The sequence below is a fragment of the Brachyistius frenatus genome, unplaced genomic scaffold (genome assembly GCF_029030835.1).
Source record: "Brachyistius frenatus isolate BFR_SWC_R1_liver_20210118 unplaced genomic scaffold, ASM2903083v1 Contig_1, whole genome shotgun sequence".
NCBI classification, from domain to species: Eukaryota; Metazoa; Chordata; class Actinopteri; family Embiotocidae; genus Brachyistius; species Brachyistius frenatus.
In genome coordinates, this window is record NW_027210600.1 from 7,019,182 (window position 1) to 7,040,791 (window position 21,610).

Here is a 21,610-nt window from a genome sequence, read left to right on the forward strand (position 1 = left end):
AGATAGATAGATAGATAGATAGATAGATAGATAGATAGATAGATAGATAGATGCATGAATTGTTGAATGGTTGAATGGTTGAATGGTTGAATGGTTGAATGGTTGAATGGTTGAATGGATGAATGGTTGAATGGTTGAATGGTTGAATGGATGTGGGGAAGCAGAAGGTTGAAGATGGGCCGTGCAATGGAGGAAAAACCTTATCCACAATAGAGTTAGAAATGAGGCAAAAAGTGGAAATTCAGACAAGATAACAACCCAAGGGTGAAAATAAAAGACTGAACAGAGAGCGAGATGGAGCCAAGAGAATGGCGAGAGCATGTGGGTGTCTGTTCCTGAACAGAGGAGTCAGATTAAAATAGAACAACAGCCACATGACGACAGTGTGACTGTCAAAAAACCTGCAGCGGAGAGAGACAGAGAGCGACTCATAATGGGATGTAAAGGACAAACAGAGAAACAGACAGGTGACAAAGAGACAGAGCGGGGTGGGGATGAAATCATGAATATTGAGAATATGGAAAACATTAGAGGGAACAGAACGACAAAGACTGAGTATGTGAAGGAGATTCAGATGACTGAGATGGAAAAGAAGGTGAGGATGAAGAATGCAGAATGGAGACCATCATTGTGGCTTCCCTATCAGAGAACGGGTGTTTTTTTGCCTTTGCTCGCCCATCAGTGCCCCTTTATCCTGTCCTGAGCTTTCAATAACTCCCCACTGTAGCGCTGGAAAGAGAGAAACTAAATGAGCCTCGGTATCATTGTCTCTAACAAAGCTGCTATCATACATGACACATCTGGTGCTTTGGCACAAGGTCGTTTTTGAGTGGCAATGATATTTAGACATCCCTGATTGGCCGTTCTTGACATTTAAGAGGAGTCCAGTCCCTCGGTGAGAACTGATGTCGATCAGACCCATTCATTTTAGATGAGGTGCTTAGCATTTTACTGCATCAGTACTGAGTCTGAGTCAGGAACAAACATAGAAGCAAAGCTGTGATATTACTGCGGAGCATACACACATCAAAATGTGGACAAGGAAAACTCTAACTCAAACTTTTTATTTTGACGGTATTATAAATACTTAATAAACTGTGTAGCCATACCTACTTTTTAAATATTACATGAAAAAAATTCAAACTTGATTGCAAAGAGTAACACAGACAACCTGCTTTGAAACAAACAAGTTTAAAACACTCAGATTTCATGGAGGCTCATCACCACCAGTTTGATTAGTGTCGTCAATGTCTGCACCGTGAACACCTGATTTGAAGAATGCGGTCGTGTGACGGAGTAATAAGTCCAGGGTGATTGGATGGATCAAACATTGGTCTTTCACCTTCTAGATGGCATTCGAGTTGGACAAAACAAAAGTCAGTGTGGATTTCTTCTGAGTAACCTATTTAATTTATGTAACGTACGTAAAGTATCTTACGTGAAGTAACTTATGTAACATACATAATGTTATGTAAAATTACATATTTTACCCCAAACCATGGTCTAAAAAATGGCTTCATAGACTCCCATTCAAATTCTCTCATGAAATACAAAGTCAATAATCATCATTGTGTCATGAGCTAAGGTCACTCTTTATTAGTTTTCTGGCAATCCATGAAAAGCATCCCACTCTTAATTAGATATTAAGTAATAAAAAGCGGTATATTTGGTGTGTCTGTTTGATTGACAGGCCAGTGGTGCAGTCAGGTTTCCGCTATAAGTGGGTGGGGCATAGTGTCCTGGGGTTCCCTGTCAGATTGAGTCAGATCCACATGCTCGCTCCTTCCCAGCTCATCAAAATATGGTCAGTTCTGGCTCCATAACAGCAAGACGGCAACGGCAGATCACAAACCAATGGGGGACATCACGGTCATTTGCTGCTTGCTTTAAACCCAAATAGGGATCTTTTCTTCAACCTAACTATTTGTTTTTTGATGTCTAAACATAAGGCATGTCAAGTATGTATGAGACGCCAAAGGGCGCCTTGTGCATATTTCTGAGTCGACAGTGGGCTGTGACAAAGCAGTTGTGTTTTACTCCGTGGAATAAAAAACGATTTGGTTTAGTGTGATAATTGAGGATTATGTCATCACAAAATAATCAGGAATCACAACAATGACGCACACAAATCATCTTATAAATCCACTGTTCTTTATTTCTAACTTAATTTTTAAATTATTTCTTTCTCTTTCTTCTTGAATTAAAATGCAATAATGATGAGACCTGATGAGAACAGCTGTCTGATGGTGTCTCCGGAGAAACTTAAACAAGCCTCAGACTGACTGAGAGGAGAATTGGCAGACATTCACTACTGACAGAATAGCATTGTCAAGTTTTATAGCATAAGGGTCTGATCCAAATCCGTCTTGTTGGATATTTGTTATAGATGAGCTCATATAAAATTTGGCCAAGGGCTTTAATTAAGTCTTGAAGTCTTAATGATACTATCAAAAAAGGATGATATGAATGACTGATTTTCATTGAGGATTAGTGATATACTAGGAGCAACAGATTAGACACACTCTGACACTGTCTTCAGCCTTTTTTGCTGTGCCTCAACTCTTGTCTCCCTTCTCTGAACGATGTGTGAATTTCATCAGCGAGCAGTTTTCTGTCTTCAAGGGACTGGGTTCACCACCTCCTTAATCTGTCGAGTCCTGCCTTTCCACTTGTTCTTTCAGGTCTGACTTCTTGTTCCTCACTCTTTCTGTCTATCTTTCTCTCCCCTTGAATCATGCTGAGGAAATGTTTATGAATTACAGTCTGTTGGCTGGTCTGTTTCATAAATTTCACTCATAAACCATGAAAATCCTCTTTTTCTTCCCAGCACGCTCTTTCTCGTACACACACGCATGGATGTTGGTTAATTAAGCAGCAGCATTGTGATGCACCTGATTCTCCTGTCCTTCACATGGTGATAGTCCAGACTTATTGTCCCCAGAGCAGACTCCCTTTAATATGTGTGTGTGTGTGTGTGTGTGTGTGTGTGTGTGTGTGTGTGTGTGTGTGTGTGTGTGTGTGTGTGTGTGTGTGTGTGTGTGTGTGTGTGTGTGTGTGTGTGTGTGTGTGTGTGTGTGTGTGCGTGTGCGTGTGTGTGTGTGTGTGTGTCATGAGGCCCGTCTTCACGGCTTGGCTGTATTCTACAGTGCATGTGTCTCCAGTATGTAAGTGATGCTACTGGAGACCAAGCTCTGTTGGAATAACAACCAGGACCCAATGCAACGTTCTACTGGCCTCCCTCCAGCCATGCTGTGTGTTTGTGTGCATGTGTGCGTGTACCCATGTCTCTGTCAGTCTTTTTCTCAAATAGACACTGAGGCACACACACACATTTAATCATCACATCTGTCCCTCTTCTCACCTCGTCTCTTCGACGACTGACAAAAATCAATCCGCATCAATAATTCACCTAACTTAAATGTTAACGAGCGAAGAGTCGACCAGTACGTTTCCCATCGACTCAAACGTCCGCGGATAAATATGCAGCAGGTGGAGTAAGCAAGCAGGTGATTTTGCTGAAGTGCACAAAGGTGCTTGTCATAGCAAAGTGAATAGTTGAGTTTACATAAATCTCTACAGGCCTGAAGGAGGATGCCTTTAATCATCTGCAAGTGGAATGCCATTACCCTCCATCCTCTTGCTGTTAGATCAAGGTCGAACCTTTTGAAATGCAGATTGGCTTGATTCATGGCATGAGATGGTTCTGTGAACAATGCAGCCGATAAGAAATACTAATAGAAATTAGCTCCTTAAACTAATCCTCCTGGTTGACTTTTTTTTTTTTTACTTAAGCTAGGTCGTTATTTAATGTGACCAATTTAGAATTTCAATACTCAGCTAACTGGCTAAGCTAATTTCATTCTCAGAGGAATGTGTGTCTTCAGTACATTCATGAGAGTGCAATCAAGTACCAAAGAATCTAATATTACAAATCAGTGTAATGCACCAATGTAATGTAAACCTTTGTTCCAGAGGTTTTACATCTATTCAATAATAAATAAATGCATGAATTTGAGGTATTTCACATAGGTTTTGATTCTCAAAATTAATGAAAGCTATTGTCTTGTATTTTTTTTCTGTATTTGACTATTTGTTAACATTTTTAATTTACAAAAAAAACAAAAAAAAACAAAACTGGTCCGCAGATTGATACAACAGCAAACTGGTTCAATGCTCATTTACATGAGACTTCAGGTAAAATGGAGGTCACACCAAGAACAGAGCTTATAGATCACGTGTACAGCATTTTACTACTCTGTCATAATGAAAACGAGCGGATAGTGCTTACGAACTGATATGTGGGTCTGATGACATTTTATTAGATCACAATGAGATCTAACAGGAAATGAGTGTTTCTGTGAGTTCCTTTACAGACTGGAAATTAAATTGACTGCAGTATTTTTGTTTCTGCCCCCTCGATGCTACTGCACTGCGTGAATATATGGGTCCAGTTGTTGCATCCTACTGGGCGTAGACCTGGGGTTCATTTTGAAACTGTTGGTGTAGGCTTTAACCAATCGGGGTTGACTACCATATGTGCCGAAACTGCCAAAAAACTCCACCAACTACATTTAGAAAAAAAACACAACATTATCACCGTCACTGGTCGCTGATTGGTCCACCCACGGATACCAGACCATAATCTAAGAAAACTGAGTTTGTGAGCAATAGTCTGGCTAGTTAGCGCGTGGCACATGAACCAAAAAAGTGTCTATCTTTGAGACTTTTGCTCAATGCATCGACATGACTGTAGTGATGTCGCAAAAAGAAAACATACTATCCATGGATTTAAAAAATCATAATAGAGTAAAACATGACATTGTTTGCCATTGGAAGTGTCCTTTTATAGACCTCGCTTTTATACTATACTCTATATTTTTGGGCCACAGGGGATTTTCTTTTTGTTGCAGTCCTGCAAGTGACCACTGGGAAACATTTTCAGCATGGCTAGGTGGCAGCACCGTATGTAGCCCTCTTAATACATCCCTATAGCTCTCTTAGTATATCTACGCTCTCGCTCTTAATACATCCATGCTCTCGCTCTGCTCAGCAGCTTTTTAGTTGTTGAGTATTCTCCTCAGCTATGCCAATTTCCACTGTGCTGTGCCAGCACTGGTGAATGCTCTGGTTGCGCCCACATTGTTCTGCCATACCAGAAAAATGCCCTGGATTGTGTATATTTACTGAAATCAATCACAATTGTAGCATCACGGGGGAACTTGTTTGAGTGCGACATTTGCTAGTGGGGAAGCGAGTCCTGCCATTAAAATGACAAAAATTCCTGTTGCACCAAGGATTTTGGAAACAGTTACAGAAGAGGAGGGGTAAGTCAAATACAATAGCCAATGGCAGTTTCATATGATCAAACTAATAATTTTCCACTATTGGAGTGAGAAAATAACACATTGAAGGAACAACAACGTTGTTTAACTTTTCTCAGTGTAGTTGGCCTGACCTGCATGAGAGGCCAGTTCAAGTGGAGCTGCTCAGCTTCAGGTTGGTGCAGCAGCCAAAATGAATGAAAATTCGAAGGTCAAGTGGCTTTTTACATTTAAGTTCAGTCTTGTGCTCCATCATTACTGTGATTTCATGCTTTATGAATAAATTTGACTTGAGCAAAATCCAGTCATTAAGAGGGCAATAGGATTTGGCTGCAAGCTCAGAAATCCTTCCAGTGAGGGGAATTTTTGCTGAGAATTATTGATCAGACATGAAATATAGATATAAAACAGCGGGGGTTTTAGTTGTTTCTGATTACAAAGTAGCCTGTCCCAGATAAAAGCTTTTCTCTCTTCACTTCAATACGAAATAAATTGGGGATCATTTATTGGCTCTTTCTTGCCATATTTAACTGATTGCTACTTTACATTTCATTTCATTTAGCTGACACTTTTATCCAAAGCGACTTACAATAAGTGCATTTCAACCATGAGGGTACAAAACCCAGAACAACAAGAATCAACAACAACAACTTTCTCGCTACACCAGCCCCACTTCCTTTTCTATCCCCTTGTTTATCAAATATATTTGCTCTGGCTTTTTCTGGCATCTTACGTCACATATTCCTTCTCTCACTGGTGTGCTCCTCAGGGGTTTAAATCTGTTTTCTGCTGAACCTTTCACACATTTCTGCTGTTGCTAGATTCATACGAGGAGCCCCCAGAGAGCAGATCCTGCACCAACAAATATAACTGTATAACTATTTTTGCAATTTTGCTTTGACTATTAGTGAATAGAAATACAGTGAACATGCGATCTGACTAGCAGGGCTGGGTTCAATAGCTATGGGAAATAATTTTGTTTTAATCACCTTGAAATACCACAGAGTATGAAATGTGTACAAATCAGGCAGCACCAGGAAAGTTGTTTTTCTTATAGATATGCAACTCCAAACAATATAGTACTCAGAAAAAAAGACCATTGCTAGTCAGGCAGCTAAAGCAGGCTAAAATAAACCTTTGAAAGAATGTACAAATATTATCTGGCTTAGTTCTGCTGTGCTATACAGAGCTGATTTGGCTTTATCCTGCTAGCTACAGTTCTGTCTGTGCAGACTTAATTAAACTTTTCAGTGAGATGTCCTCCTGGAGTTATACTGCAAATGTCTGGCTATCTCTCTATTAACTCAGATTTATGACTGCTGTAGTTCAGAGAAAAAACTGAATGAGAGGGAAAATTTTCTCCTGTTTTTTTTCTTACACCTATATTTATTAACAGGGTTTTTTTTGGACCAGGAGTTAAGCCCTGTTTCTATCTAATTTCCATACCATTATACCTTTGGTCTGACCACGATGTTTTCACACCAGCCACTGAGCAGCTTTACAAGAATATTTCAGACTTAAGTGCTCTCCTGAAAAGCAAATTGCGTACAGCTCTTACTGGAGAGGCGTGCACACTTTACTCTTTGTATCTTTCTCTCTACATGTGAGGAAACCAGCAGGAAGAGCAAATCGAACGGGAAGGCAAGTTAGAGGATAAAAAATGTATTGCTCCGTAATCACAAATAATTACAGTTAGCAAATTATGCTGTAATTGTTTTAATTGTCCTCTTGATGGCACCCTGTAAATAATCAATACCCACTGCCCTCCGCTTTATTTGTCAATTAGAGCTTTATGTGAGCAGTGTTATGTGCAAGCAGAACAGCTATTGAGTTTGAGCCGAGGTTAACCAGCTATTTGACACCAGTCTTGCTGTTTCTTAAAAAAGATAAGGTAAGAGAGGAATCTGTGTTTAGTTATGCTGATCACAGGTGCCCTTCAAAATGTCAGTGCGATCTGAGTGATTAGAAAGCCTGCAGACAAAGACAACAACAAAGACTACACCCTGATGAAAGGAGGAGTAGGAAAGGAAACTGGAAACGTAACAATTAAGGGGTTTCAGTTGAACGATATGCTGAGGAAAACGAGAGATATGGAGGGAAGATAGGATTAAATGTAAAAACAAAAGAAAAAGAGGTAGACAGACAACACCAATAAAAAGCCCCTTAAATCACAGCATAATTCAGTTTGACATTTTTAACATTTACATTGTTCCACACGCACAGTCTGGAGGACAGTACAACCTGCGTCAGATGATTATTAATGATGGTAATGCAATGAGTGGAATGAATATGAGAGCATTTCTGACGTTAAATAAAATAATTAAATCAAAAATAATGACTATGCATTTACCATCTTTGTGGTCGGCTGGGTTAATGCCTTCTCTTCTGGCATTTTTAAATCAATTTAGATAAAAGCTTCACCCAAATTCACATGAACTGAAATGACATTAGAGAAAACTGTTAGTGTAATGAAATCACAGCATTGTTTCTATTCAAATTTTGATGCTTCAGTTTTGAAGGATGAAGTTGTCCTCTGTGTAATGCTTCTTGCCGGGAAGAATTGGTGATTTTAAAGAAAAATAAATCCAGTTCTTCCATTAAAAAAAGAACAGTTTTCTTCTCAGTTTCCCAAAAAGCTGTCATCTTTGAGAAATTAGGAAATAACTAAAAACTCATGCATGTGTGTCTATATCAGGGCCTGCTGTGTAGGTGGATGTGTTGTTTGCGTGCGTGCGTGCAGTGATGGGTGGAGAAACAGTTAAATTAATATAACAGATGGTTTGAGTTATATGGCGAGGAATGATTGTGAAAGGTCAGAGGACAGAGTCTGACATTTACCAGAGAAGTCATATTATTGCTCGTAACACATGTACAAACACACACACAGAGGCACACGGAGGATGGCAGGTTTCCCTGTCGATCCTCGCTGAGTTCTTGACAGTAGAGTGGTGAGGATGAGGAGCCGGAGGCACTCGCTGTTTGTCTGCTGTTCAAATCTACTTTTGATCAGACATGACTTATTCGGATTTGCACAAGCATTTCAAGATTTGCGACTTAAGATGCAAAACACACTCGAATTGTTTCTTTCATGCACACTCAAACACTCACACTCACACAAGGGCTGGCAGCGCTCCAACTTCATTACTACAACACTGACAGGCTGATTGAGTGATCAAAGCTAATCCCATTTAATCATATCTAATCATATGTAATAACCAGCACTGAGTGCTCAGGCATGACAACACTCTCTCTAAATCTCCCCCTATTCATCTCCTCCTTCACATTTGACCCCCACACACACACACTCCTTAACAACTCGTCCCTCTTCCTACTCGCCCACCAACCACTTCCTTGTCTTCCATGTTTACTCTCAGAGAGACGGAGGAGAAACTGGTAGGAGGAGGACATAAAAAGAGGGGGAAAAGACCAATAAAAGCGAGGGGAACAGATGGACGGCCTCAGTAGAACGTCGAGCCCCGCAGCAGGCGCAGCTCACAATACCTTTGTGGCAGTAAACGCTGAAGGAAGGAAAAAGATGCTCTTCCTTCCGGCTTCGCTGTGTGACTAACAGCTTTGTCAGAACAACTGTGAGAGGAAGATGTGGCAGTCATGGGCTATATTTTCAACGTTATCGTCATCTTTCCAATTTATATTCAGTGCACACTTTTTAAAAGCTGCAGCATCTTAAGCTTTTTGCGATTTTTTTTTTCTTCTGTGTTTTCCCTTGCTTTGAACAGAATTTAAAGTCCCACTGAGACGTGTCTTTAGACTGCAGCTACATCTAATGATAATGCAGTGTGATAACTGGAACTGGTAGGGATTTAAGTAGACTGCACACAGAGCGTAAATATGCTTATGGTATGAATTTATAGCCGTCATATGGGGTGTTACGAGGCCTCGTCTGAAAAAGTTGAGGTTGATTGTGCCGTTTTGTGTGCCTGATTGTAAATGTTTGTGGAAGCTGAAAATATGAAAAACCACAGACACAGATTCAATTTTGCATGACCGTAAAATATGAATGTAATATAAAATATATATATTATATCATTTATAATGGGAAATTATTTTCCTGTTTTCCTGTTCCTCTATTTGTCAAGCCTGTTTCCAAACCGAATCGCTCTTAAAGTTAAAAGTTTCTTTTAGAGGACCAAAAAGAGCTCTTGAAGGAAACAATCTGCTTTCCCCTTGCACTTAAATTGTCCCTTTTAGGGCATTAGTATGCTTCAGATGTTTATCGGATGGTCAAACACCATCTGAAAGAAACCAAACCCCCTAAACCTGTCTGACATCGCAATTCCCTCTGTAATTTACCCCACATGGCCAGTAGCCCGGTGCGCAGTGGCAAGAAAGTCTGCAAAGTTTAAACTTCCTTTCTCAAGCTCTCTTTTTTTATTCTTCATGCAACTTTTTCTGCCTTAACAACATCACTAAGCAACAGCGCAACTGCCAGTAATGTCCATTTATGCAATTCATTGCATCTCACATTTCTCCATGACACGTGTTTTTGCCCCGCCCCCCAAGTTGTGGCTGCTCAGAACAGCTAAAAACACTGGGCGCCAGTACAAGCAAAGCACCAGCAGCCGCTCCGGTGTGTGTGCAGGCACAGTACTGAGGTGTAGATCACTGGAATTTTGGCTGAGGTCAGGGCCTGACACACAATCACTTTTTTGTTATTCGAGTAAACCGCAGGAAAATAGATTAGAAGCGTAAAAACACACTTTTCTGTGCATGAATAAGACGCAAGCCGTTAAGTGTTTCAGTGTAGACAGGAGTGTATCTGTTACATCAGACATGTCTGAGATGGACGACTGAAAACTCAGCTGAGATGCTTTGTGTGTAGATGGTAGTCAGATGCCACCTCCTTTCAAAGTAATTAATTTCAAGCCTGCCACAGTCGTTACTGAGAACACACAGGGTCTGGTGTGTTCCAGGCAAAACATTCAGACATTTAAGCTTGTCTGTCCTGGAGTGACTTTTGATGTGGAGAGATGATTTATCAAAGTCAGAAGAGATAGAAATAGATGGGCACTTGTTAAATTGGATCAGACTGATCAGAGGCAGACTGTAATTAAGTTAAATACCACATTTTCAAACGCTCCTCTCCAAGTTGAGTGCCTCTATCAAGTTTCCAAAGGAAGCATCTATGAGGAATGTAAATGTTTGTGATTTGTGAGCCATGACTCTTTTGCCACTAGTGCTTCCACTTGCGCTTTCATTTCATGAATCAGGTGTCTACCAAACTCTGCAAATGAATTTTTGAGTGCTTTGTTTTCACCGTTATGAAATGGGAAAAAAAGCATTAAGTGTCTTGAAGAGCAACGCTGACTGCAGTAATCCCTGACGACATCTGAGTTCAGTTCATTTTTAAGTAGCACACCAACACAGATTGCTGTGTGTGTACAGTGTGACAGTTTTTTAATGTTGTTTCAGAGGCCCTTGCAGCCTGCCAAGGTAAATATCTGGGGAAGATGCTGTTACTGTACAAACCTTGTACCCACAAAGAAAACAAAATTGCAGCCAAGGACGCTGTTTTTTTAGAGCTGCACTTCAAGATCATGAACAAACAGCCAAACCGACATCAGGGCATCTGTTTGTCTTCCTCCTCAGGATGCTCTACTGCGGCTGGCGGCAGTTGTCGATGCACGCTCGCTGCGAGTGGCCCTTCGAGACAGCACACAAGAGCTGCTACCCAGCACGGTATGTCCATACACACACGCAAAACTCTACATTTGTACAAAGTGAACATAATTGAAAATTCCTTAATTTATTACCTGGAAAACAAAAGCTTCATGTTAGTATTCAGCGTGGTGGAACCTAACAACTCGGTTCTGACATAAGACCAGGGAACAGAAGTCTAAGCCTTGTTACAAATGGATGAGCCTCATCACTCATTAACTTAATTAGAGTCTGATTAATATTACAAATGAATGTGCATGTAAATGTGTGTGTGTTTTATTCCAGGAGTGTGTATGTGTCTACGTGCTGGAGGGAGACTCGAGGCTGCTTTCTGATGACCCGCCACATCAACTGCCACAAGAGGGAAAGATCAGGTGTGTACCGGTTGTGTGTGTGTGTGTGTGTGTGTGTGTGTGTGTGTGTGTGTGTGTGTGTGTGTGTGTGTGTGTGTGTGTGTGTGTGTGTGTGTGTGTGTGTGTGTGTGTGTGTGTGTGTGTGTGTGTGTGTGTGTGTGTGTGTGTACGGAGCAAGTCACAAATGTTTTGCCTCAGTGAATCACTGTTGTGTACTGATTTGCTGCTGCGTCGTCGCAAGCAGCAAAACCGAGGGAAGCAATAGAGCGATGGGGAGATAAAGAGGGGGAAGCAGAGACAGGTGTTTTCTGTGTGTGAAAAGCAGGTGTCACCCGAATCATATGAGCCGCTCAGTTCCAAAAAAACATCATCAGCACAGGGACAGAGGTGTCACGGAGGGAGATGTCATCATCAAAAATCAGGAGGGTCTTCTCCGTCTCTTTCATCCTTTTGTTTTTACCGCTTCTTGATTTTTTTTTTTTCCTCACTCCATCGCTTTTGTTTTGTCATTAAAACTCTCCTTTTATCTCACATTGTTTCATCTTCTTAAACATCTCCCTGTGTCTCTCACTGCCTCTTTTCCTCTTTTGTCATCTGCTATTCCACCTTCCCTCCTCACTGCTCCTTTTCTCCCAGCTTGCTCTTTCCCCAAAGGGCCATGAAGTGCTAAGCCAGCTGTGGCTCAGCCTTCCTACCCACAGCCCCACCCCCACCCCCACAGGCCACCCTACCGACATCCACACCCACCCTCACCACTCCTCTTTCTCTCTCACCTTCAATCCTTTTCCCCTTGGAAGTGTTGCAGGCCTAATAGCCGAGGTGACAGTGCCCTCGGGCCCTCAGTGAGACACGGCGATCCTCTCCTCTCTTAAGTGCTCTCTGAAGCTCTACAACCCGATGTGCTACTGCGACGGCTACCCGGGAGCGGGCAAAAAAAAACAATACCACATTATTGAGGATGAAACTGTCTGTTTTTCAGACAAGAAGCATATTTCCAACACCCCATTGCCACACAGACACGGGATTCCATGCAGACATGATTATGAGAGTCAAACGCACAAGGACACAAGCACTGACCACATGTGCACACAAACAGATACACACACACACACACATGCTTGTGCACACATTTATCAGGACTGCATATAGGCTGGATGTAGTGGGGATATTAAAAGAGCTACAGGCCACTTTGTTACTGTTCCTTCTCCAATTCACCTGCTTACATAAGCCTGTTATCAAGACCTTGGCATACACACACACACATTCACACATTCACACACACACACACACACATACACACACACACACACACACACACACACACACACACACACACACACACACACACACACACACACACACACACACACACACACACACACACTCTCCATAAACCCATCCGAGAGGCAGAAGGCCATGTTGTTTGAGCCTCATTCCAGCCCGCTTTCGAATACGTACAAGCCCATTAGCCCGACCTTGACACACACATACACACACACAGACAAATGCACAAACAAGTTCAGCAAAGACAGATTCCATTTTTGATTATCTTCTGAACTATTTGTTGTGCACGAGATAACGGAACTCTCGCAGCCAAACAAGCTATTGTTAGAAATACTGCAGAAGGAAGATGCACAGTGAGCAACAACTGGAGCAATACTTTTATTAAAGTTGAAGGATTTATCAATTTTACTTCTTTTACTTGAATTTTGTGAAATGGACAATTCACATTTTACTTGAAGCAGAGGATTGACAGATTGCACATGATTCGATGTGGCGATGTCTGGGCTTTACAAACCCTAACACACGAGATCGCACTAAGCGGTCACACGAAGCTGGTTGACAACTCGCCAAGTCAACCAAACGTTTCCCAATTCAGCTCTGAGCACATTCACATAAAAGAGGGGTTGTTTGCAGCATCTGACCAATCCCAAACATGGACAAGTGTACTAACAGCACAGCAGCATATTTTACAAATGAGAAGCAAACTATGATATTTGAACAATATGAAGTTAAACACAAAATCCAGACTGAAAGCGCCATAGCTGCAGCTACCAAATGCTTAAATTGAAAGACTTATAATATCACCTTACCATCACTAGTGCACGGAAGAGCTGACTCTAATTACATGTGTGTATTTCATTAGATAAATGTATTCTTAGATATATTCGTATGATTTGTATGACGGTTTTAGTCTTATCATTTTAGAATAGATGAGGGAGCATATAAGAACTAAACATAAGAACATAATTCAAAGCAGTAAGTAGGTTTATTGTCACATCTTATACATACAACAAGAACAAGGCTTTAAAAGCTTCAGTCAGTCTCTGTTGTAGGATGTTATCAGTAAAAAACTAAATGAAATGGAATCTATATCTCGTAAAAATCACCGGGGAAAGATGTGGAGGTTTGTCAGTCTCTGAAAACTCTGCCGTCCACAGAGGACTGTTTCAATCCGAGCACCGAGCTGCAGCATAAGTTACCATGGTGATGTATCCCAGTAAGAAGTACTAAAACTCCGGAGTTAAACCTGAAGTTACCTCGATAACCTCAAATCCTGCTTCGTAGTACTGGCCTCATGTTTTCATAAGCTGTGTGGTATAACGAGTGCAGTTGCCCCTCAGTTTTCTAAAATGCACAAATAATCAAGCACACAGACAAAACTACAGCAGCAGTAACTGTTATACCAGAGCTCCTCTTCAATCAGAGATGAATGATTTCACTCTCTGCTCATCTTTGTATTCTGTCACATCACGCACAAATTAACACAATACTATAAGAAATATTCATAATAATGATCCATAATTCGTCTGAATTCCCTTCTTTTTATATTTTTTTATTTCCACATTACCACACCTTCTACTCATTAATGGTTCAGCAGTTATGACGAATGGTGCTCATAGAGTAGATTCAGGCTGGAGCATGAAGCACATCCATTAATCACCATCTGATTTCTGTGGGTGACAAGTGCACACATGCACACATATCACTGTGTCAGAGTGGACTGTTTGTTGTAAATGTTTGATACTGATGCTAACCGTTGCTTACTGGCTCCCGCCGCATACACTGCAAACTGCAAACACACTTGCCAATGCTCCAGCTTTGACCTGTATGTTAGTCCATTTGAGCTATTGTTGCTGCTGGCCAGCATCCACCACTATATTCAAGCAGATTTGTGAAAGTTCAGTTGACCATAATATTATTACAAACTTAATAGTTGAACATAAACTGTACTGTATCATCTATTACATACAGCGTAATGTCATGTGTGCACAGACAATATAAAGTGACCGTATTGCTCCTTTTGCCCCTGGGTCGTTTGTTTTGCTGTTTGCTGTGCTCACTATGAATCGGTTTCATGATCCTGCAGAAAAGCTGCTTTGAACAATTACATTTCACAAAGGTCAACTGTCTTTGCCAGAATATTAAACCACAATTCGACTGAAGTGGACTATCGCTCCATGAGCTGAGCTGAAATAAATGGACACTTTTAAATCAATGCACCATGTAGAGATTTGGCTGCAATGGTTCGAGGGGATTGTAGACTCTGTGTGCATGTAATAGAGTGACTGTGCGTGTGCATGTGTCTGCGTGTGTGTTTCACTTGATGCCAGAGGGTTTTGTTGTTATTATGTGAAGCACATAGATCCTGAGTTTACCTGTGTGCATGAGTGAAACTATTTTTGCTTATTTTTTGCCATTCATTTCCATATCCAAGGCAGTGTGTCTGTTTACTGAAGTGTGCAGTGTGTGTGTGTGTGTGTGTGTGTGTGTGTGTGTGTGTGTGTGTGTGTGTGTGTGTGTGTGTGTGTGTGTGTGTGTGTGTGTGTGTGTGTGTGTGTGTGTGTGTGTATCTTTGGCAGAAGCCTGTCCAGAATAAACAAATCCTTGTCTCATATTTTAGCATAAAAAAAGCTGCCCTCTGTATTAGGTATAACACAAACCTACTCCTTTGCCATCATCCCACCTGGCTTCACACCTGGCCAGCGCTCTGTTTCTAACACACGGCTGTATTGAGTTCCTATAATTTCACAATGAATAATAGCTCTATTCAGACGTGGTTTGGTTGGTATCAATGAACACAGCGTGTCTGGTTTTGTAATGTTGGTGATTATTTTTCCTTTTGCTCCAAATGTCTTACAAATCCTCTCTTTCTTTTTGTCTGACAGTCTGACTTTTTCTTTCTCTGACTAATGTGATGTAGATAATTGTCTTTCTCATTTTTTTTTAATCTGTCTTTCTTAGGAGCATTGCAGACCAGCTGAAGCGATGTCAGTGTTCTGGCCTTCCTCCATCTGAACTACCAGAGAAATACAGAATCTGCCTCGCAGCACCGCTACCGGCACACAGAAGAGGTGTGTTTTTTTGTTGAAGGGTAGAGCGAGGGCTTGATGCTGGTGGACGGACGAATGGACCAACATCTGAGTGTGTATACTTGTTTGAGGGTGTGTGAGCATGCGCTTGTGCACGCATAGGAGCAGAGAGATGTGAGAACGTGGGAGGAAAAAAAACAAACGAAAGGAGGTAGAGTGAGAAGTAGCGAACAAGAGATGATGATTGCAGAGGGAGAGGTATGTAGCCGTGTGGGCAACGAAACCGGACCAAAACTGTCCAAAAAAAAAAAAAGCATCGGAGCTCAAATGATGAAGAATGAAAAGACTCTGCATTCCTCTTCAAATTAAAATGTTTTGTTTTCATATAAAAGCAGAGAAAAAGAATAACCTGAGGGAGGAATGTAATCATAGAGACATGCTGAAGTACACACTGCGCTGCACTCTGTGGATCAATACATACCACTGAACATTCAATAATGCTGCAGAAAAAAAGAGTTAGTTTGGTACCGATGTGACAAAAATAATTTTGTTTTTTTGTTTGCTGTCAAAATATGCAGCAACACTCACTTCAATGACCAAACCTATTGTGCTCATTATCATCTGCTGATGCTATAATTGAGAATAGCATTTTAAAGACAAGAATAAACAGTATTTTACAAGGACGTTTCTTCCATGTTTTCCCCTTGCAAACTTCCATTAGTATTAGAACATGGAGGGAGAACAAATAATGAGCTAGACAAGGACATGTAAAGATAAAGCACCAAGAGTCTGTTTATTCTGAAGCATTGCGTTTTCTGAATGCCTTTCTTTCCTTCTTTGTTTCTTTGTTTCTTTGTTTCTTTCTTTCTTTCTTTGTTTCTTTCTTTCTTTCTTTCTTTCTTTCTTTCTTTCTTTCTTTCTTTCTTTCTTTCTTTCTTTCTTTCTTTCTTTCTTTCTTTCTTTCTTTCTTTCTTTCTTTCTTTCTTTCAACCTTCCTCCCACCCTTCCTCCCTTCCTTCCTTCCTTCCTTTCAGCTGTTGTCATCCCTGTCTTGGACCAGGAGCGAGACAAGGTCATCGCTGTCTTATTGGTGAGTCCTGCCATTATTCCAAAAACATGCACCTCAGGTCAGGTTACCTGGCGCCGCGCTAGTGGCAGCCTGCTGCAGCATCTCCCCCCTGAGAGCCCCCCTGCTGTAGTGAAGAAATTTCCCCTCGGGGATTAATAAAGTGTATCAAATTTAAAAAAAAAATCAAATCAAAATCAAAGGACATACAATAGGATTTTAAAACATGAATCACCCACAGTAATGACTCACTTGCTGCCAATTATGTCATTACCTTTACATCCTCCCTTATGAGAAGGTAGATACTAACACCATATGGATTCATTTCATTTTATTCAACATGCAAAAATGTAAATGAGCTCCTCAGAGACAGAACAGCTTGCACCTGTCAAGCTCACGTACCACTCTGCATAGCATTTTGCTAGTTTTTAACTTATGTATGGCGTTGTGTGTTGCAGGCAGGCTGTAATCCTCTATCTGATCAGGATGAACTGCATCTGAATGTGCTGGAAAAACATGTAAGCTCTCTCTTTCTCTGCCCACCTTGGTCACACATGTGAGGAAACAACTTGGCAAAAGGAGCTACCTTACTCTTAACCAACATGTGTATTACATAAGAAAAGCACAGCCTATATATGTACAATACAAAATGCTGAAGTCTTATGAGAAGTAGACACAAACATGGCCAGTCTCCAGAAGAAAGAAAATAATTTAAAAAAAATAATAATAAAAAATAAAATAAAAACATATGGAAAATACACATACATAAACAGCTAAAATCAACAAAAGCAAAAAAAAAAAAAAAAAAAAAAATACTGTCACAAAAATGGATAGAATTTAAGTACTAAAACCAATGACTATATAAAAATTGACAAAGTCTTTGGGTCTAATGCAGAAGAGCCTTAAACTACAATGCTACTGAGGGCATCTGCGGGCTGACTCCAAAACACCTCCCACATAATTTAAAGAGCATCAACTTCTCTCATGAAATTCGAAGTCAATACATTTTTTCCTACAAGTCATTATGATATCATTCCTGTAAATTCCCTCCTGATCTGTGATTTGGTGGTCCTTCTGAAAATAATTCTATAATTAATTAGATATTAGGCCTCAAAGAGAGGTATGTTTGGGGCAGGTATTTTAAAATAGCTCCTCAGTTAATTGTTTCCGAGAATATAATTAGAGCCTCTTTCTGTTTCTTAAGAGAGTCAATATCATCTCTCCATCAATAAGTGCTCGGCCTCTAAAAACATTTGGCGACTCTCTGCAAAACTGAATGTGTGGTGACCACACACATTCTCAGCCCTGTCAGGCTGGTGATGTTTACTTCAATGGCCTCACCATTAATATTTATTGGTTCTGTGAGGGACTGGAGGAAAGATAATAAACTTACATCAAACAGTATTGTTCTCTGACAATTTTCCGTCTCAAATATTCTTTAATCTCAGCTGGCTTTGGTGCTTGTGTCTGTGTCTCTATGTATACATCCATGACGTCACAGGCCTCAGTGGCATGTGTGCGAGTCCAGGCTGTTCAGACTTCGTACTCGAGGCCTCCTCTCAGCCCCTCTCCCCTACAGTCCCACAATGCACTGCTGCACCTCAACGTCTCAGAACAGGACTACTGCGAGCTGGACCGCAACATCTTGCAACTCTGTGGTATGCACACACGCACGCACGCACACACACACACACACACACACGCACGCGCACGCACGCACACACACGCACACACACACACACACACACACACACACACACACACACACACACACACACAGATCAACAACAAGACACATAGTAATATATAGTAATAAAGTCATCTTTCTTCATGCTCTTCCTCTTTCAATCTCTCTCAACCATATACATCTTACATTTCCTCTATAAATAGAAACTAACACACAGCTACACACACTTTGGTATGAGAGGTGAGATATGTTATTAGAGAAGCCCGTCTGGGGGAAAAAAAAAAAAAAAAAAAAAGCTCTGTGAATTTAGATGGAATCTGTCAGTGGCATAAGGAATGTGTGACAGCTACAATGTGAAAACAGAACGCTTTGTAAAAACCCTGTTTAAAATCTCATGCATAATGGAAGTGGACTCGCTAATGCCGTTCCTGCATACATACACAGACATCAATATTGTTTACTCTCTTTTAATTGTCAACAAATATGAGTTGCCTTTCATCCCCGCAGTTTTTTTGTGGCCTCTGCCTCATCCTACTGCCCAATTCCTTCTGTCTTCATCTGCAATCCCAACAGCCCTCCATCCCTTGTCTTGTCTTCATTATTAGTCCCACTGTTAGCCGCTTCCTGTTCACCCTCCCCTGACCTCGCTGTCTCTATGCATCCCTCCCTGGATTGCTTTTTGTCCACTTGCGTACATGCTCTGCATTCCCATTGCCCCTCAACGCCAATCTGCCCTTGCTCCTCTCTGGTTTTCACTCCCATCTCTCTCTCACTGCCTCCCTTCTCTCTTTCAGGTGAGCTCTATGACCTTGATGCAGCCTCTCTCCAGCTCAAAGTCATCAATTATGTAAGTGGTGGAGATCACTCATACGCTCCCCCCTCCCCCCCCCCCCCCACACACACATACAAAGTTAAAGTACATGCAAAACACAACATCCTTCCCAGTGACTTCTTCCCCTTACCCTGTCATTACCTATACCACAAGCTTTTCATCACATAATTATCTCAGCAGTCACCCTGTAGTATGCCCCACTCCGTATATACAGTACAATACACTCTGCACAAACCAAGAGAGCAGAGGCAGGGGTGTCAAGATAGATTACAGATAAGGATGAGCTGTGAGAAAGAGCGGAGTTATCAGGCTTTAGCTACAGTATGTCAGCAATCTGCCTACAATTTAAATGCATGGAATTACTCACAGATAAACACAGGGAAAAAAAAGGGAGTAGAACAAGAGAGAGGCGGGAGGTTTGAAGGTGAGAGTGCATCAAAGGGGGCAAAAGCCTCAGTTCCTCAGATATTCAGATATGGATATATGCACATGAGCCTTTTCTTCATATATTCAGCCTGAGGGACTTGATTGGAATATTTTATTCAGACTTTTTGTAAAGCTGAAGGTTAAGCCAATGTTTGTGTTCATAAAAATATCAATTATCTCTACACTTGAGCTGAAACAAATTATTTATTAACAGAAAAACTGCATCTATTTTTCTAACAGACCTAACACGAAGCTTTAGAACATTGTTACCTATTTTCTGACATTTTACATACTAAAGATTATTTTACATAAAAGAGTCAGTAGTTGCAGCCCTAATATATTTTATGTTTTTGAAATGTACTTTTTGTGATTCAGGTATTTAAAGTACTGCATATGTTTTTACTTCGTTACAGAGTACCCATCAGATGCTTTAATTTTACCCATTTCTTTTCTTCATTTTTTGTTAATAGAAGAGAAATTTCAAAAGAGGAACTGATTTACTGTTGACTATAGCTGTCACTGTCCTCTTGCAGCAGAAAACATAAGGACTGTACCTTTAGGGTTCATGGGAAGAGAAAGTCTGTGTGGAAATAGTACAAATTTGTCATTTCTCTGTATAAATGGTTAAGTCAAATATACTTGACCTTGCCTACACCTGTGCTGCCTTGGGCCAACTCATTAGCGATGTACAACAGCACTGTGACAGCACAGCCCGCCTGTACCACGTCATCCTTTGATGCTTCTAAACCTGCGTTTGAAGTCTTTTTCCCTCGTCTGTAGGGAGAGGGAAATGGCAGTGGTGCTGCAAAAAGGCTGCAGGGGTTTTAAATGTATTTTGAATTGAACAGGATTTGTTCCGACTGTTTATTGTTACAGTTGTAAAAATTGGGTGGAAAGTAGAGGAGTGAGGGGTGGAAGGAGTAGGGGATTGTTCCTCCCGAAGAATCGTCCGTTGGGTGGGAAGAGCTCGGGGCGGCACTCATGGGATTAACAGCATTTGGAAAAAGGGAGTTGGAGGGGATTATTATTATATGTCTGTGCATCAACATGCTTTATGTGTGTGTGTGTGTTTGTGCTGTGTGTACGTACCTGTGTGCATGAGTGATTGTGTGTATGACTGGGGGGCAAGTATGTTGGTAGTGGCAGTGGCTGGTGTTTATTCCTGTCCGACTTGTTCTTCATCCAGCTCTGTGGATTACGTAGAAGAATGTTGTGTGAGGAAGCGCACCTCTTATAACTGTGTGTGTGTGTGTGTGTGTGTGTGTGTGTGTGTGTGTGTGTGTGTGTGTGTGTGTGTGTGTGTGTGTGTGTGTGTGTGTGTGTGTGTGTGTGTGTGTGTGTAACAGATTGAATGTGTGAATGCGAGCAGATCAATCCGTTAGAGTATGTTTTTATGCCACACTTTGTTTTTCAGTCAATGAATGTAAATGAAAGATTTTATACACACAAACACCAAATGTGACTTTGTCCTGTTTATTGATGATGATGATGATGACGATTATAAAAAAAAATGTTGCATCAGAGCAGCTCCATTTGCAGCATCGCAAAGAATTAATTGACAGAAACACAAAAATACTAACATTTAACATCATAATTACAGTCCCTGGGCTTCAATGCTGTATTTAATTTTAGGATTGACTGTTGCACAAAAGAGCTCTTCAGTCTATTAAAACACAGAACCTCGTTTCTCCAGTTTAATGGCAATAATTTGTTTTCTGGACACGCTTAGACTCAAGGACAATTTGGACCTGTAGACAAAAACACAAGCATACCAAAGCACATTGAGACGCAGTACGGAGCAGGGCAGTGCACTGGAAGCACGCTGCTGGAGTTTTGAAAGTGAAATATTGTCCCATACTTTTGTTTTCATTCTTGAAAAGAAAAAGACAAGAAAGGAAACCCTGAATTGTTGAAAAGCTTAAAATCCTAAATCAAG

The 21,610-nt window shown here is 40.9% G+C and overlaps 1 protein-coding gene across 2 annotated transcripts in view; it reads left to right on the forward strand.

The window, feature by feature from the left end:
* LOC138632294 (cGMP-dependent 3',5'-cyclic phosphodiesterase) overlaps positions 1-21,610 on the forward strand; it is a 146,007-nt gene that overhangs the window by 102,213 nt on the left and 22,184 nt on the right. For both annotated transcript variants that reach the window (XM_069717887.1, XM_069717807.1), the window contains exons 3-9: positions 10,929-11,018; positions 11,283-11,371; positions 15,596-15,705; positions 16,698-16,753; positions 17,188-17,247; positions 18,231-18,387; positions 19,211-19,263. In XM_069717887.1, the coding sequence (XP_069573988.1) occupies positions 10,929-11,018; positions 11,283-11,371; positions 15,596-15,705; positions 16,698-16,753; positions 17,188-17,247; positions 18,231-18,387; positions 19,211-19,263 (615 nt within the window). The remainder of the gene's footprint in view (positions 1-10,928; positions 11,019-11,282; positions 11,372-15,595; positions 15,706-16,697; positions 16,754-17,187; positions 17,248-18,230; positions 18,388-19,210; positions 19,264-21,610) is intronic.